A 16,666-nucleotide genomic window follows, 5' to 3' on the forward strand; every position below is an offset into this window, starting at 1 on the left:
ATGGCCTCATAGGCTGCCCTCTTCCCCTGCTCCCCCTGGGTAAGCCTCCTGGTCCCCGTATCTGAGGCCCTCCATGAATGAGCTCATCGCATTCAGTGTTTCCGTTCCCATCTACCCAAGACAGGCATCCCGTTCTTAACACCGAAGGAAGTCTATTCAGGTCCACCAGCCCCTAGGTTCCTGTCATTCAAGTCACATGTCTGGTGGGTGCCCTGGCATGTACACAGAGTGGGCACCTCACCTTCCAGGTACTGGACCAGCAGCGGGATCTCCTGCTCCCACATGTCGGCCATGGAGGGGGCAATGCTCTGGCTTAGGGTCCTCAGGAGGTTGAGCATGGCGATGCCACGACCTTCTCCTTTATAGGGTGATGACATCAGCACCTGGAGGGCCCCGCAATAAGTCAATGGAGCAGGGGTCTGGAGTTCAATGGCTTTCTTGTAAAGAAGAAACTGAGCAAGGTATATGGTTTTCAAATGGAGCCAATGGATTTCCAGCACAGAAAGGTCCCTGTAGAGGACACTGCAGGAAGGAAGGGATGAGAGGCCAGACCCAGGTCCCTCCCTGACCCTGAGAAGAGCACTGATTAGTGCCCACAGGACTGAGCCTATCTGGGGGCAGACAGGCTATGGGTGGTGTTCTTGGCATAGGAATCTGAGAGCAGATCCCGGCCAGGTTCCCAGACATCTGAGCATCCTGGAGTGTCCTCTCAAGAAGGACAGCACAGACCTTGGGACACCGTTCTGCCTAATATCCAGCTTCCTGAGTGCATACTGGTTCCCCCTCCCTCTGGAGCACTGAGAATAAGCTCAAGGAAGAGGCGTCACTGTGCAGGGATCTACCAGGCCAGAGCAAGTCAGCCACTCACCAGGAGACGGGCCAGGAGCTTCTGGGGTGCAGGCAGGTCCACTGAAGAAGCAAGAGGAACCCCCGGTGAGGATGCCTGGCCAATGTCAAGACATGTCCTCTATCCCCCCAAGGGAGACACCTTTGAAGGTGATTTCCCAGAATTCTTACCATTACCCTCACCCCAGATGGAGACTGGCTCTGCCCAGGGTGTTTCTTATGAAGGACACCATTGGCTCCTTCCAGAAAGGAGGGAACTTTTGGCTCCTGGATCGGGTCTAGATGATACCTTTTCAGGTTGTGAATGCTTATTTTTAAATGGACATGCCAGGGCAATGTCATAGCTCCTGCTGTACACCTTGGCCTTCCTCCAACTAGCAGTAACTTGATTCCCTACCCTGACTCCCTCCTGTCCAGTCTACTAGCCTTAGGAGCCAGTGAACCATGAAAAACAGAGCAACAGCGCGCAGATGGAAGGAAAAGGGAGGGGCCAAGGCTAGGCTGCTGCAGGTGTGGAGACCCAGGAGAGTCAAGGTTGAAAGACCACAGTGATGTGGGTGGGTCACTTAAGTGTCTCACCTTGAACTCAGACAACAGGTTGTGCCCTTTGTCATCCTTGATAGGAAAGATCCCCTAAGTCCCCATCCTCAGTCATGCCTGACCCTGTGAAACCCCAGGGCTATGAGAGCAGCCCCTTTGGGACCAGAAGTAGTAGGGGAGGGGGAGAGCAGAGACATGATGTAGATGGGCATGGTCCCTTGAGAGCTTGTGTTGACAGTGCCTGCCCCGAGTGGACCACAGTAGGGTCAGCTGACAGAAGAATTGGTTGGGATGCCAGAAGTAGTAGGGGAGGGGGAGAGCAGAGACATGATGTAGATGGGCATGGTCCCTTGAGAGCTTGTATTGACAGTGCCTGCCCCGAGTGGACCACAGTAGGGTCAGCTGACAGAAGAATTGGTTGGGATGCTACAGTCGCTCTAGGTGACTCAGAGGAGTCAAGTAGGGCAAAGTCCCATAGAGGCCACAGCCAGAGCTAGGTTCAGGAGTCCCCTCCTTGCCCCTGCCCAGGGAGAGAGCTGGGGATCTGGGAATATGATGGATGAGCTATCAGGAGGGGTCTACAAGGTTTGAACCCCTCCCCAGATTTGGCAGACTTCTGGATGTTTCCTGGAGAAGGGGGCTTTGGTTGATAAAGACACTGTGAGGAGGGTCACAAGGGGTCAATCCACCTGCCCGTTTTGACTAGTTGACCCAGGGATGCCACCCACCAACTGTGAGGAGGGGCACGAGGAGTCAATCCACCTGCCCGGTTTGACTGGTTGACCCAGGGATGCCACCCACCATGCTTGCTCTTTCCAGCCATTCCAGCCTCCGTGTCTTTGCCATGAATCTGGTTCTCTGCCAAGTTCGTGAGACTGATACAGATGGGGGTCAAGGCCTCTGTGTAATCGGTCTCCATGATGTAGCACAGCAGTCTCACCCAGAACTCCTGGGACAGGGATGTGTGTGGGGGGGGCAGGATTAGAGATAGCCTATGGCTCCTCAGTATTGACAAGGCTCCACCCAGGTTAAAACCCTGCAGACTCCCTCCTGGTGACTGTGGTAGGCTTGGAGCTTACCTGGCCTCTATCCCAAACACTCACAAGCTCAGCCCTCAACTGACTTTCCTGCCCAACCTTGGACTTTCTCAGAGGCATCCAGATGGCATCTGCCAAGTTCTGGTGGCCTCGTATCCATTCTATATCCAGTATGTCCTTTGGCCAGGGCCTTCCTTTAGGACCCAGATTCTCTGAATTGCTAACTAGTCAGGTAATCCAATGGTGCTTGCCAGTTGTGACATTCAGGTTTATTTGTCAACTTGGCTAGGCAAGTGTACCCACTTATTAAGCCAAATACTAGTCTATTGTGATTGTGCACGTGTCACACAGCTGTGAAAGTTCATGCCACACAGCTGTGAAAGTTCATGCCACACAGCTGTGAAAGACCATGCCACACAGCTGTGAAAGACCATGCCACACAGCTGTGAAAGACCATGCCACACAGCTGTGAAAGTCCATGCCACACAGCTGTGAAAGTCCACAACCCATCAAGAAGATTGATTGCCCTTGAATGCAGGCAGTCGAAAGGCCTGAAGAGAACATTTCAGAAAAAGAAGTTTGCCACAAGTGACAGCTTTCTCTGTTGCCTACAACTCCAGCTTGCACCCTTCCTCCAGCTTATACCCCTCATCTTGAACCCCCAAGTTTGCACCCCCCCAGCTTGCACCCTCCAGCTTGTACCTTGCACCCCCCAGCTTGCACCCCTCATCTTGCACCCCCAAGTTTGCACCCTCCAGGTTGCAGCCTCCAGGTTACAGCCTCCCTCCAGGTTACAGCCTGTAGCTTGCAACCTCCATCTGATACCTTCCAGCTTGCAGCCTCTAGCTCACATCCCCAGCCATCACTAAATAGGAAGCATCCCACCTATGGCTTTATTTTACGGACAAGCATTCATTCCTTTCTTCACGCTGTCATATTTTCCACCTGCCGTGTTGCTGCGTCTCATTATTGCAGTTAAAATCTGGTACGCTTATTTCTCCTGTAACCTGGGAGGTCATATCGACTCTTTCTAGCTGAACTCACTGAACTGGAGAATGTCTCCCAAAGTCATTTTAAAACAATGGGCATACTTCAGGCAAAAAGGCAAGTGCTATGTATTGAGACCTACTGTGTGCCAGCCACTGCTCTAGCCACTGCGGGTTCAGAGACAGAGTACAGCTAGGTTCTTCTATCAGCCTTCAAAACATGGCCAGGAGCTATCATCATGGCTATGGTAGCCCACTGGCTGGGACATGAACTCACGTTGGTCATGCCACTGATAGACGAAGTTATGATCTTCACAGTATCCATGGTGACTTTGTGGACCATCTTCTCTTCCAAGTCCCTCTGATAAAAGCATTCCCGGCGGTTCGTCTAGAAGACAGAACCAAGACATTCTTGCAGGTGGGGGCGTGGTCAGGGGTGTGGTCTCAGGCGTAGTCTGCTTTGCTCCCCAGTCCAGACACTGAGTCCTAGGATGTTGAGGTCTGGGCCTGGGCCTCACTCCTGGGAGACAGCACAACCCTGGTCCATACCTGTGGGATAACTATGAGCCTACACGGGTCCAAACAGGTTCTCAGCAAGGTGTTCTTTGCTCAGCATTTGCTGCTGTCCTGAGGGGCTGAGGGTTGGGGCCACTCACCAACTTGTAGGTAGATAAGGTGAGCTGTACAGACACGTATTTCAGTCCCCAGCCTTTGATCTTTTCCTGGAAGCCTGACAGGACCAGCTGGCCAATGATTCGTAGAATTGCCATCCGGACCTGGGGGAACAGGGCAGAGACAGCTGGGGAAGGCCAGGCTTCAGCACAGAGATCCGCATCGGATATTCTTGTGGCACAAGGCACCTGGGAACTGTGGGTGCATGTGACTGGGAGGGATTTCAGGGGATGGCTGGCTACTAGCCATTCTGGCCATCACCCCTTTCCTCATGGTGGAACATCCTTCTGCGGTTCACTCACGGGAGTGCCTGCCGCAGCTGGGCCCTTTGTAGACTAATGTGGGAGGGTCTTCTGTTTTGTGTTGATTTCATTGGTTAATAAAGAAACTGCCTTGGCCCTTTGATAGGACAGAAAATTAGGTAGGCGGAGTAAACAGAACCGAATGTTGGGAAGAAGGGAAGTTAGGCAGACGCCATGCCTCTCCTCTCCAGGTCAGATGGAGCCAGCCGCCAGGTCAGACATGCTGAATCTTTCCCGGTAAGCCACCACCTTGTGGGGCTACACAGATTATTAGAAATGGGTTAGTCAAGATGTGAGAGTTAGCCAAGAAGAGGCTGAAACTAATGGGCCAGGCAGTATTTAAATGAATACAATTTGTGTGCTGTTATTTCGGGGCATAAGCTAGCCAGGTGGCCAGGAGCCGGGTGGCAGGAACACAGCCCGCAGCTCCTTCTACAGCAGGCATCTTCATCCCATACTTACATTGGTTGCTTAGTCTTGGCAGCCTTGGTTGGGAAACCTATTTTTTTGCTCTGGGTGGGGCACAAAACAAGTAGTTTCTCTTGTGTCTGAGTGACATCCAGAGTTCAAAGATAGCTCTGTTTAAATCTAGTCCCAACATGCTCCGCCCTGTGTTCCTTAGTGCTTTTGGGACCATTCCCTCCCTGGTCCTGCTTTCCTAGTGAGAGAAGCACTCCAAGCTAGCCGCGGACCACAGCCTTAGCTAGCTGAGAGGATACTGGGAAGCATGTTCCGCACATACTTTTCTCACAAGCAGTAAAGACTACCCCTGTGTGCCTTGGGACCTTTCCTCCCTGCAAAGCAGAGTCCAGGCATACTGCTTGGGAGATCCCTGGTCATAGAGAAGGAGCATCTCTCGGTGACAGACCCGCAGCTCTCCCTGTCTCATCTTTGCCTCGTCTCTACTCCAGACTCTTCCATCTGAGGTGTCCGCCCCTTGGCCCTCGCTACTCTGACAGGGTGATTACCTTGGACCGAGTGTCCGAAAGGGTGTTCTTGACAACGCGGATGGCCAGGTAGATGGTCTTAATGTTCATTTTGGGGTCTGAAAGAGAAAGTCCGGCCTGGGGGGCTATGGCTCAGGAAGACACCAGGCAGCCTGTCCCTGACACATCATGTTTAATTCCCTCTCACAGACTACAGACTCAGAGTCACTTTCTTAGGACCCTCACTGGCAGGTTCTCCCTGAGCACAGCCTTCTCTTCCAGAACCACATTCACACCCATGCGCGGCCAGGTGGAGGGCAGAGGTTCACATCCTATGTCTTCCTCTATAACCGCCCCCCACACCTTGTTTCTGAGAAAGCATCTCTCACTGAACTTTGAGTTCAGTTCTGCTAAGCTGGCTGACTAATGAGTTCCAGGGATCCACTTGTTTGTGACCCCCACCCCCAGTGTGGGTTATAGACATAACCCCTTAGAGCCAGCTTTTTACGGGGGTGTTGGGGATCTGAACGTAAGTAGTTGATCCTTGGATGACAAACATCTTACCCGTGGAGTCATCACCCCAGCCTCTGTCTGGGCTACTTTAGTACATTGCTAATGAGTATCTTGGTCCAGTTATTTTTGGGTAATTATTGCCTTGAGACAATTACCAAAAAGATTGTTAAACCCAAGATTTGGTCCCTATCCAACAAAGCACCCAGAATCGTTTAGCAATTTGAACCCACCGATGAAGTGTGAGGAACTGGTTTCTTTCTTTTTTTTTTTTTTTTTTTTTTTTTGGTTTTTCGAGACAGGGTTTCTCTGTGGTTTTGGAGCCTGTCCTGGAACTCGCTCTTGTAGACCAGGCTGGTCTCGAACTCACAGAGATCCGCCTGCCTCTGCCTCCTGAGTTCTTGTGGCCCTTGGTTAGTAACAAGCAAAGAACAGCTCACGGGCTAAATCCAAGCCCTGCAATTTGTGTAATAATGGTTTGTTTGGTTATTTTATTTTTATTTTATGTGTGTGAGCATTTTGCCTGAATGAATGTCTGCACAAGGTGTCTGCAAAGGTCAGAAGAGGATGCTGAGGGTAAAAGTTAAGTCTGTGGACTTGGAGTTATGCCTGTAAGGTTGATCCTCCAATAGAACTGGAGGTCAATAGTAGGATTCAGATTCAGGTTGACTGTGAAAATCAGGCAGAGGTATGGAAGGGCCACAGTGATGGTTCAATCCAAGGTTAAGAAATAAGAAGCAATCAAGAGACTTGGCCCACCCAACAGTGACTACCAAAACAGGGTGGCGAGCCAATGTCTCAGATAGGAGTGCCACTACCTCTCCCCCTACACTCTGCCCATGGCGCCTGCCTGTCCCCTCCAGCCAGCTCACCATCTGCGCTCACCACCGCCCTGATCAAAGCCAGTGTCCCCACGCGGACAGCTTCCTTGCTCATCTCCACCTGGCTGAAGAAGAACTTCATCAACTCCTTGGGGTAGGAGCGGGCTGCGGGGCAGAAGGAGCACTCGGTCAGGCTGACAGGCTCTGCCTCGATCCCTGCACTCAGCAAGGGGCTGGGCAGCCCCAGGTCCCTGCAGACCTCACCCAGGGCTACGAAGCAGTGCACGATCTCCATCAGGTTCTGACTGCTGAACTGCTGCTGAACTGGGGCTTTGGTGCACACCTAGGGAGCGGTGTGCAGGGAGAGTTAGGAACTTGCAGGGCATGGGCCACATGGGCAGTCCAGCCCGATATAACTGCATGCGGGCAGAATGCAGTGTGTGTGTCTGTGTGTGTGTGTGTGTGTGTGTGTGTGTGTGTGTATGTAGGTGTAGGTGTAGGGGGACCGTATCCCAAGACAGTTTCCTGCTGACTATCTTGGATGATGCCCTCACTGGCCTCACCTGGACATGCAACTCTGTGAAAATGGGGTGTAGCAGCATCGGAGGGATGGGGGTGTTGGTGGTGACTGATGCTTCTAGAATCTGCCTCAAGATCTGCAAAAGGGATGGGCAGAAGGCCTCAAGTGACTGCTCCATTCTGGTTGCTTGCTACTCAGCAGACCACTGAGTTGTGGTCCAGGTTCCCCGGTCCCACCCCAGTCCCACTTCAGATGACTGAACTTAGAAACTTAGTTTCTACCGGATGGACTGGATCCAACCCTACATTCCCACAGCCTTGGATGACTGCTGTGCCCAATAACCATTGAGAAGGCATACTGGGCCACTAAGAAGGCATACGAGGCTCTTTCAACCTCTCTTGTTTACTGTGGTGCATGTGCGAATATAAGTCTATTCTTCATCCGCAGCGATATATACAGTGGTTCCCTAGATCACTCCTGCTCATTTCTGCTCCTTGTTTTTACAGGAAAGGCCTATGACCTGCCCATTCATCAGCCCAGGCCAGGCCTCCACTCAGAACCTGCAAGATCTCTACTTCACACATGTCAGAGGCTGTGGAGGCTCCAAAACCCATCCCACCTGGAACTCTAGGTTAAGTCCTTTAACTTAGAAATAAAGTCTCGCCAGGAGGTGGTAGTGCATGCCTTTAATCCTAACACTCAGAAGGCAGCGGTAGGCGGATCTCTGTGGACTTGAGGCCAGCCTGGTCTACAAGAGCTAGTTCCAAGACAGGCCCCAAAGCTACAGAGAAACCCTGTCTTGAAAAACTGAAAGAAAAACAAAAGAAAGAAAGAAAGAAAGAAAGAAAGAAAGAAAGAAAGAAAGAAAGAAAGAAGGAAAGAAAGAAAGAAAGCAAGCAAGCAAGCCTGTCTCTGGGTATAACTGCTTAAGGGGCTAAATGACCCAAGGTTCTTACTTACAGTAACCCTAAAAATCTAAAGAAAAGCCATGCCCACCCCCATGGCTTCCTGGACCCTTTGAGATTCTTCCACCTGAAATGACAGATTATTTTCAATAGTCTCAGGTTTCCCAGTGTCATGTAGAGCATGGGCATTAGGCCTGCTGGTACCCTGTGGACTCTAGAGGATCAGAGGTTCTTGAGTCTGGCCCTCACCTGGGTGATGAAGAGGGCCTCCAGGCTGCCCTGAAACTCGGCCAGCAGCAGGGGGATGTAGTCGTACACCTGTTCCCGCAGGTCATCATTGGGCAGGAGAAGGCTCAGCATGGGCTTCAGAGACTTGATGACTGCCAGTTTCACCTGCATAGAAGTGAGGTCAGCGAGGCCAGGATCTTAGCCACTCAATACTCTCCGGCATCATATAGAGCCCAGGCCTCACCCTAAAGGCCCAGTGGGGCCAAACTATCAAGATGTGAGTCCCATTCATAAGCCAATTGTTCTTTAGCAGGTGCTAAACCTTTTGGTGCCTCACTTCCCTTGTTTGTAAATAGTCCTACCTCTTAGTGTTGGTATGAACACAATGTTCATAGACAAGACATCCTAAGATTACCTGGAAAGGAGCAAGTGCCCTCAAGTCTCAAGACCCCACCTGAAAGCTCTCTATGGGTTGTTGCGATGGTCCAGCCCTTAGAGCAATCCTCCGGGGTCCGCTCCATCCAGCATCCCCAGAGTTCCAGGGTCTCTAGTGCTCCAGGAATGAGGCTGAACCCAGAAGCCCTGCAGCACCTTGTAGGGAATGCAACCCGGGGAATGCAGGAATCTCTGAGCATAGCAAGTCTCACCTCGACATCCTGGTGACGCAGCCACACTGTCACGAAGTATCTGTACATTGGGAAGAGCTTCACAGCAAACTGGTCCTCGGTCATCACAGGGTACAGACTGTCCTCCAGATGCCTCAAGTAAAACTGCACTGTCTCACAGAATGTCTCCATGGCTGCCGGCAGCAGGACAGGCAGGTGGGACCAGAGGGGTTGGAGTTGGAGCTACTTCTTCCTTATGAACCTCTTTGGGTTACTCAGCCCCCTCCTCTCTGCTCTGTTTACCCTACACAGCCTCCTGACTCCGATGTCCATGTGAACACAGAGGCATATCTAGGCCCTTCCTCTTGGGGCTGAAGAGTCAGCATGGGGCCACAACCTGGTGATTTCAATAAGAGCAGCGGCAAACACACAGAACCTTCTTTTTCTCAGGCATCACGGGGTTGGGGCCCAAACTAGTGTCAGATAACCAAATCACAAGGGCAGATGATCAGCGATAAATAGCCTCCGAAGACCTCGCTGAGTCAAGCCCAGCAGGGAGCATACTCCCTGTCATGTTTCCCCGATACAACCATCTGTCACCTCCCCCTTCTCTGAAGGGCTGAAGCGCGGAGTCACAGATATAACCACGGTCTTCTAAAGTGTACCTACACGCCTCAGCCACCTGCCTGCAAGGTATCCCACAGACTACCCTGGTTAGCTTTTGGGTTTTTTTTTTTGTTTGTTTGTTTGTTTGTTTTAACTTAACACAAGCTGGAGTCATCTGGGAAGAGGGTACCTCAATTGATAAAATGCCTTCATCAGATTGGCCTATAAGCAAGTGCAGTGGTGGCAGGGGCGGCGGGTGTGTGTGTGTGTGTGTGTGTGTGTGTCTTTTTCTTGATTAACAACTGCTGTGGGAGAGCCCAGCCCACTGTGGGAGATGTTACCCTGGGGCAGATGGTCCTTAGTTGTATAAGAAAGCAGGCTGAGCATTTCATGAAAAACAAGCCAATAAGCGGTCTTCCTTACGGCCTCTACTTCAGTTTCTGCCTCTGCACTCCTGCCCTGACTTCCCTTCACAATGGACAGCAAGCTGTAAGCCGAAATCAACTCTTTTGTCCCCAAAGGGCCTTTAGCCACAGTGTTCATCATAGCAACAGAAACCCTGACTAAAGGAGGAGGCTGAGCAACTGCTGGGTTCAGAACCAACACACCTCTCATTCAACAAAGCCTCTTCCCATTCCTCACCACCTTTCTCCCTCTGACCCACGGGCCCAAAGCGGACACGCACCGCTACAGATGACCTGGCGCATCTTGGCCTCGTTGGCAAGTCTCAGCATGGTGAATATGGTAGCCAAGGTGATGCCCATGTACGGCATGAACTCAAACACTGTAGGACATTGAGAAGCCACAGGGAAAGGGTGAGAGGGGAGAAGGCAGAGGGTGGCCTGCCACCTACTACCGGTAGATTCTACAGTCTACCAGGAATCCTGCCATGGCTGAGAGGGCAGGAAATAGGCTGAGGACAGTGATGAAAGAGAATGAATTTAGAACAAGAGAAGGGGAGAGGCATGAGAGGAGAAGCAGGGAGGAGTGGAGGGACAGAGGAGGAGACAGAGTCACAGACAGAAGAAGATAGATATAGAAAAAAAAGGAGGGTCCTAGCCAGGGAGCATATCTGCCTCACGGGCCTATGTCTACTATGAAGAGCAAGTTTCTCTATTCTTGGGTGGATGATAGCAGATGTTGTGGGGACCCACGGAGGAATAGAGCAGACAGGACTCACAGACAAGGAGAGAATCCCATGGTGGACCCCAGAGTCTAGACCTATCCCTCCAAACCTGGCCCCTTCCCTCAAGATAGAGCAGTCTTCCACGCTTCCTCAGATTCTATACTAAAATCGTGTTTCCAATAATTAACTAATTCTCTACTGGTCTCCCTGGCTGGGTCCCGCTTTCCAGGTCTTTCAGTGTTAGTAGCTGTAGACCTAGGTCTTCCTGTGCCCCTAGGCCACCCGGTTGCGACCTCCTTTACTCCTCAGCTCCCAGCCAGGCTTGGCCAGGCCATGTTTCTCCCTTCTTCAACTGTTCCCTCTAAAGCTTTGGAAGTGTGGTACCTTGGTCTCCTCTGGACTACGGGTGGCTCTGGTTTCAGTGGTTTGACTTCACTGATGCAAAGCTATCTGTCCTCAGTAGAGGCCCTGTTTCCACCTCTGAGGCTGGACCTTTCGCTATACTGACACGATGCGGACACCTCTCTTTCACAGCCCTAAGCAGCCCACCCCTATAGAGAAAGACTAAGCTCAGCCCACTGTGTGGTTAGGCCAGGATGCTGGTGCATCAAATGGGTTCAGTGCATCTTAGCCAACTGTGTTTTCATTTTCCCACGGGTCCATCCAAATGTAGCGCTATTGTAAATTGAGGAGTATCAGTACGGCTTTCTCCCAGGTCCCTGATTCCACCCTGGGGTGCTCTTGGGATGCCTCCTAAGACACCGCTACAATAGGGCTTCCCCAGGCTGGGTCCTTCTTATTCTGAGTGATGGCTTTGAAACCCACCTGCAAGTCAAGGCCATGGAAAGGTCACAGCCAGACCTGACCTCTGACCTCTTCACACAGAAATCCTATTTTCCCCTGGCCTCTCTGTTGACTGCTCTCAAAACCAGATCCTTGAGCTGGGTGGTGGTGCCGCACGCCTTTAATCCCAACACTCGGGAGGCGGAGGCAGGCAGATCTCTGTGAGTTCGAGGCCAGCCTGGTCTACAAGAGCTAGTTCTAGGACAGGCTCCAAAGCTACATAGAAACCCTGTCTTGAAACACCAAAAACCAAACCAAACCAATCCAAACAACAGATCCTTCCTCTGAACACTCAAACTCGCTCCCTGTATTTCCAGTCTCGGGAGTGATTCTCCACACCCCACTGCCCGATCCCGTCATGACTCCATTCAGAGCACCAGCAAGTCCTCTCACAGCTGTCCACTACCCAGCCCAAAGACCGCCCTCTCCCACTGGGTATCTCCCATCCCTTTTCCATCTACACAGTGGTCATAGCTGTCTCCCTGGAACCCGAATTCCACCTGGCAACTACAGCGTAGAAAACGTCCTGGAGATACTGGTTCAGCCTGTGTCCCTCACTTAATGCCCATATCCTCACTCTACACCTCTTCATTCTTCAAGTTCTTCCTGCTCCCTATCCTTTGCATATCGCGTTTGCACAAGTTCTCCTCCATCATGCTCTCCATGGCTTTTCTCCCATCTTTCAGTCTCAGCTAGACAATGGCTATCTTACTAAGAGCCCTCCCTTCTGCCGGTCTCAACCGGTCAACTTGGCTGTCCTCTTCATAGCTCTCATCTCATAAACATTGGTTTTCTGGCTTCCTTGGTCACCCAGGAACCACTCGTGGTTTCCTCATCTCTGGGACCCAGCACCTGGGCCAAGAGCTCAGCGTGTTTTTATAGGTGTAAAGATGGAGAAAAATATCAAGAAAGAGAGGTGGAAAGACAGAAAATAGTGTGTGTGTGGACATAAAGGGGAAGCAAGAAGAAGAGAGCGAGAGAACAAGGAAAAAGACAATGAGAGACACAGAAATGGAATCTTGAGGTGAGAACTAGGCACAGAGTGGAGTCACGGAGAAAGAGAAATAGAAGGGGCGGATCCAGAAACAGAGAAAAACTGAGGAGCAGAGAGCAAGAAGGGGCCCTAGGCCAACCCAAACAGGCTAGGAACTGGGGTAGAGATCTCAGATCCTTACCATTGCCGTTGGCCAGCTTGGCCAAGGTGACAATGACGAACTCATCAGTGAGGTTGAGGGGCTTGAGATGATGCTGCAGTTCATACATGACCAAGCTGAAGTGGTTTCGGGACAAAGCCACCAGAGTCTCACTGGCCACCTCCGCTGTCTCGAAATCCTCCACCTGGAGGGGACAAGAAAGACACCACTACCACCCTCTTGGCTCCGTTAGGCTCAGTCTGCCTCAGTCCCATGAGACAGCCTGGGTCAGGCTTAGCCGCAGTCCAGCTCCTGGGCCTGAGGAAGAAAGGTCCCTGGAATGCAGTCCCCACTACCTCTGTGATATCCCGCATCTGCTTAGAGGCGATGGCGACCAGCCTTTGTATGCAGCGCTCCTCCATCTCCCCTTCCTGCTGGATGATCTCCTGCAGAATGTTGTAGACGTTCACCTTGCGCTGGGTAGAAATCTGGGAACAAACATGGCGGGTGGCGGTAGGGGCGGTGCCTTCCACCCAGCACCACCAGTCCCCTCCCCTCCCTCTCTCTCCTTCTTCCGGCTACCTAGGGAAAGGGGACTCCCACTCTCCAATCATCACGTCTCAGACCCCCACTCCTCCATCTCCAGTTCTTCCTCGTTCTGCCCACTCATCAAACACTCGCTGTCCCCAGGACCTGCAAATTATTTCTCTTGTCTCAGTCAATATTCAGCCAGGCAGGTGTCATATGGTCAACACACAATGTTCTTCACACACCAGATGCTGTCAGGCTTGAGAGACCAAGAGGCAGGCTGCTCCTGCCCTTTGTCCTGGCTAAGGACTCAAGACAGAAAACCTATTTCTCGTTCTCCTACAGTTTCTCTGTGGGCAGCATCTAGCACCGGATAAGGAGACCTGATTTAGGATGGGGTAGGACAGATGGCTTGTGTGCCCAAGACCATATTTGGATAGCTAAATTTGAGAATGACTCTTATTGTGTGCATGTAGGGGCAGAGCAGGCATGCATGTGGGCTTATGTGTGTGCGTGCATATGGAGGCCAGAAGACAGGCAGCCTTGGGTGTTGTTCCCCAAATGCTGTTGGCCTCATTTTTTTAAACAGTGTCTCTCACTGGTCTAGAGTTTGCCAGGTAGGCTAGACTGGCTCCTCCACCCAGACCCAGAGCTCTTCCTGTCTCTGCCTCCTGATTGCTGGGATTCTAAAGGCACACCACCATGCCCAGCTTTTTTATGGGGGTTCTGGGATTTAAACTTAGGCCTTTGTGTCTGCAAGGCAAGCACTTTGCTGCCTGGGCTGTCTTGCCAACTTGATGGCTCCTATTCACTCAGGTACGACAAGCAGCTCTTAAGAAGATTTTACATGCAGCTTTATAAGTATAGACGTTGAACTCTGGACATAGAGAAACAGTCGGACCATGGTCACTGCTCAATAAGTGTTTCATGGCTCTAGACCAAGTTGTTGACTTTATAATTATCATTGCTCCTTAAGTAGCCTTTGGAGACATTTTCCTAATTGTCCATGGTCCATGAACCTTTGAAAACCAAGGTACAATGTTTGTGCACCATGTCCAATTTGCACTTTATACATAAAGAGCTTGAAAAAGCTGGCAAATAATTAGGTTTTCTTTCTTGTGCTGCCTGATGCTCTAAGGTCTGGGGATGACTAATACTATAGAGCCTGCTCCTCCCAGCAGTAGCCAGCACCTAGAGATAGTCGCCAGCTGCCTGGGTACATGCCTTTTGAAGCAGAAAATGAAATCTGTTAGAGACTGACTTGAATTCCCTAAAAATCTAAATGTTGATATATACCCCTAAGTTAAATGGCCTTTGGAGAGGGGTCTTTGGGAGCTAATTGGGACTTAATGAGATCAGAAGGGTGGGGCCCTAACCCAAATGGACTGAATCTGTTTAGAGAAACTGGTGCTCCTCATTCCCCGCGCCCCTGCTCTCCATAGAAGAAAAACCTTGAAGATAGTGTCAGACAGCAGTCAGCAAGTCAGGAAGAGCCTCAGCAGAAGCCTGATCTGAGGGCACCTTGGCTCCACCTTCTAGGATGCAGAACTGAGAGGAAATCCATTTCTGGTGTTTCAGCCACTCAGATTATGGTCCTCTGTCATGAAACCTCAACAGGCCACAACAACAGCTAATCCAGAGACAAGTGTTCCCAGCCACACCAGACACAGAGATGCCTCCCAAACACGAAATCCCTAACCCCAACTGGCCCTGAGGAATGAGTACCTCTTTTGCCAACCATCTCTGCTTATTGGCCCCTAACACTGTGTCCATGGTTGTCAAAAAGGTGTGCTGAAGGGTAGGTGGTCTCCCAGGCATCTAAAGCCATCTGATCTAAGGAGAGGTGTGAAGGGGAGGGTGTCCTTACCTCTGGCACCTGCAGGCAGCGGATGAGAGCATTCATCACCATACAGGGATCAGTGGTAGCCTTCTCTGTGATTATGACTGAAGCCAAGGTTTTCCTCATGTCCAGGCCTGGCTCTGTGGTGTCTGTCTTTGCTGATTCACTGTCCATGATGTTCAGGAGGTTGGTGACTTGGAAGAATGTACCTGATACAAAGATGGTGGAGGTGCAGTGTTGAGTGGCCAAGAGGGACCAGTGACATGGTGATGTTATTGACTTCCTTACCATCATCCTCTGGCTCCAGAGGTTCAAGAAGATGCTCTGCTTCCTCCAACACATCTTCTTTCAGCTCAGTGGTTGCTTCTTCCATGTCTCCTCAAGCTCCTTTGAGATGGATGAGATAAATAAATACTCAGCATAGCAATACTCCCTTAGATCACCTCCCAGGAGTTCATAGACTTTTATGAAATTCTCCCTTCAGTGTGGGCAGCACCCGTGGCTCCATTTAAACCAGCATAATAAAGCAAAGAGAACAGGATGTGCTGTCTTGACTGGGTTATATTAGATGCAATGTTTGTAGGATGTACCTCCCTTGAATTGGTTGCATCGTTAGCAAAGGTGATGGGACTTGACCTCCAGGGTCACATTATTTGCATGGGACCCTTCACAGACTAGGAAAAGATACTCTGCCATCACTGAAAGGCAAGAGCTGGGATGCATGCTGCCTATAGGATGAAACTGGGGTTACTGGTCCTGCAACTAAAGGAACTGAATTCTGACAACGATCCCATGCACTGGGAAGAGGCCCTGATACTCCAGAAAGGAAAGCAGCCTTGCCAACAGCTTGGCTGTAACCTCTAAGACCATGAGCAGTGGACCTAGGCAAGTCCCATCCAGATTCCTGCCCACATGGAAGCTGAGATATTTGTGGGTACTCTTTCAATCCATTAAGTGGGTTATACTTTGTCACACAGCAAAAATCAATTAATATCCTTGGAAAGGAAGGGGGAGGGCCCCTTCTCTAGATATAGAAATTGGGGCTACAGAACTCAGTCTGTTCACTAACTTCAAAGGCTGTTCAACACCCACAATTTCTTAAAGAGCGATAAGACAACACAGATGTCCAAAGTGAAGGCCAAAAGTTCCCATATCCTCCATCCTTGGGCTCCAGTTCCTCAACCTTCACCCCAGAAAAGCTCTTTAGAGGATTCCCAGGACCTAAAAACTGGCCTTGTCTCGAAGTCCTCTTCTGGGTAGAACAAAAATGTTGGCTGAGGAAGATTACCGCTCTTTGTCTAATATGCACCAATGAAAATATGACCAGCGATGACAGAGGCAGCTGTCCACTGCAGAGCGTTAGGCTCCTCCATGGTCATCCTCATGAGGAACAGGACTCCTGGCAGGACAGGAAATTTCATTAGAACCATCACCGTTAGATCCCAGACCCTTGGAACTTTGAGGTCCAACTGCCTCCCTGGGGCCCCGCCAACCAGAGCTTTTGGGACACTGTACTGAAATCAAAGCTCCACGTCAAGTTGCCATTAAATATTTCTGTACCCAGAGGTGTGCGCTGATGTATGTTGGCCTGTTTGGGGAAGGGGAGTCGTTAGTGGGGGTTACAACTGAGTACCAAAGGGACGGGGGTGGAGCCCGTATAGAAAGGTGCAGTCAAGGCAGCCGGAAGGGAGA

General features: G+C 50.9%; 1 protein-coding gene across 1 annotated transcript in view; it reads right to left on the minus strand.

Annotated features, from left to right (window-relative positions):
- The window catches only part of Mroh2a (maestro heat like repeat family member 2A), a 39,086-nt gene extending 23,739 nt beyond the window's left edge, over window positions 1-15,347 (minus strand). The window contains exons 1-16 of the mRNA XM_057762321.1: window positions 15,263-15,347; window positions 15,002-15,183; window positions 12,963-13,094; window positions 12,649-12,811; window positions 10,190-10,288; window positions 8,941-9,092; window positions 8,315-8,458; window positions 7,204-7,296; window positions 6,905-6,983; window positions 6,692-6,805; window positions 5,352-5,428; window positions 4,066-4,185; window positions 3,687-3,797; window positions 2,188-2,335; window positions 869-909; window positions 242-383 (exon numbers count right to left, since the gene is read on the minus strand). Of these exons, the coding sequence (XP_057618304.1) occupies window positions 242-383; window positions 869-909; window positions 2,188-2,335; window positions 3,687-3,797; window positions 4,066-4,185; window positions 5,352-5,428; window positions 6,692-6,805; window positions 6,905-6,983; window positions 7,204-7,296; window positions 8,315-8,458; window positions 8,941-9,092; window positions 10,190-10,288; window positions 12,649-12,811; window positions 12,963-13,094; window positions 15,002-15,183; window positions 15,263-15,347 (1,882 nt within the window). The remainder of the gene's footprint in view (window positions 1-241; window positions 384-868; window positions 910-2,187; window positions 2,336-3,686; window positions 3,798-4,065; window positions 4,186-5,351; window positions 5,429-6,691; window positions 6,806-6,904; window positions 6,984-7,203; window positions 7,297-8,314; window positions 8,459-8,940; window positions 9,093-10,189; window positions 10,289-12,648; window positions 12,812-12,962; window positions 13,095-15,001; window positions 15,184-15,262) is intronic.
- Between the last annotated feature and the right edge of the window lie 1,319 nt (window positions 15,348-16,666).

Source organism: Chionomys nivalis, chromosome 2, assembly GCF_950005125.1.
Source record: "Chionomys nivalis chromosome 2, mChiNiv1.1, whole genome shotgun sequence".
NCBI classification, from domain to species: Eukaryota; Metazoa; Chordata; class Mammalia; order Rodentia; family Cricetidae; genus Chionomys; species Chionomys nivalis.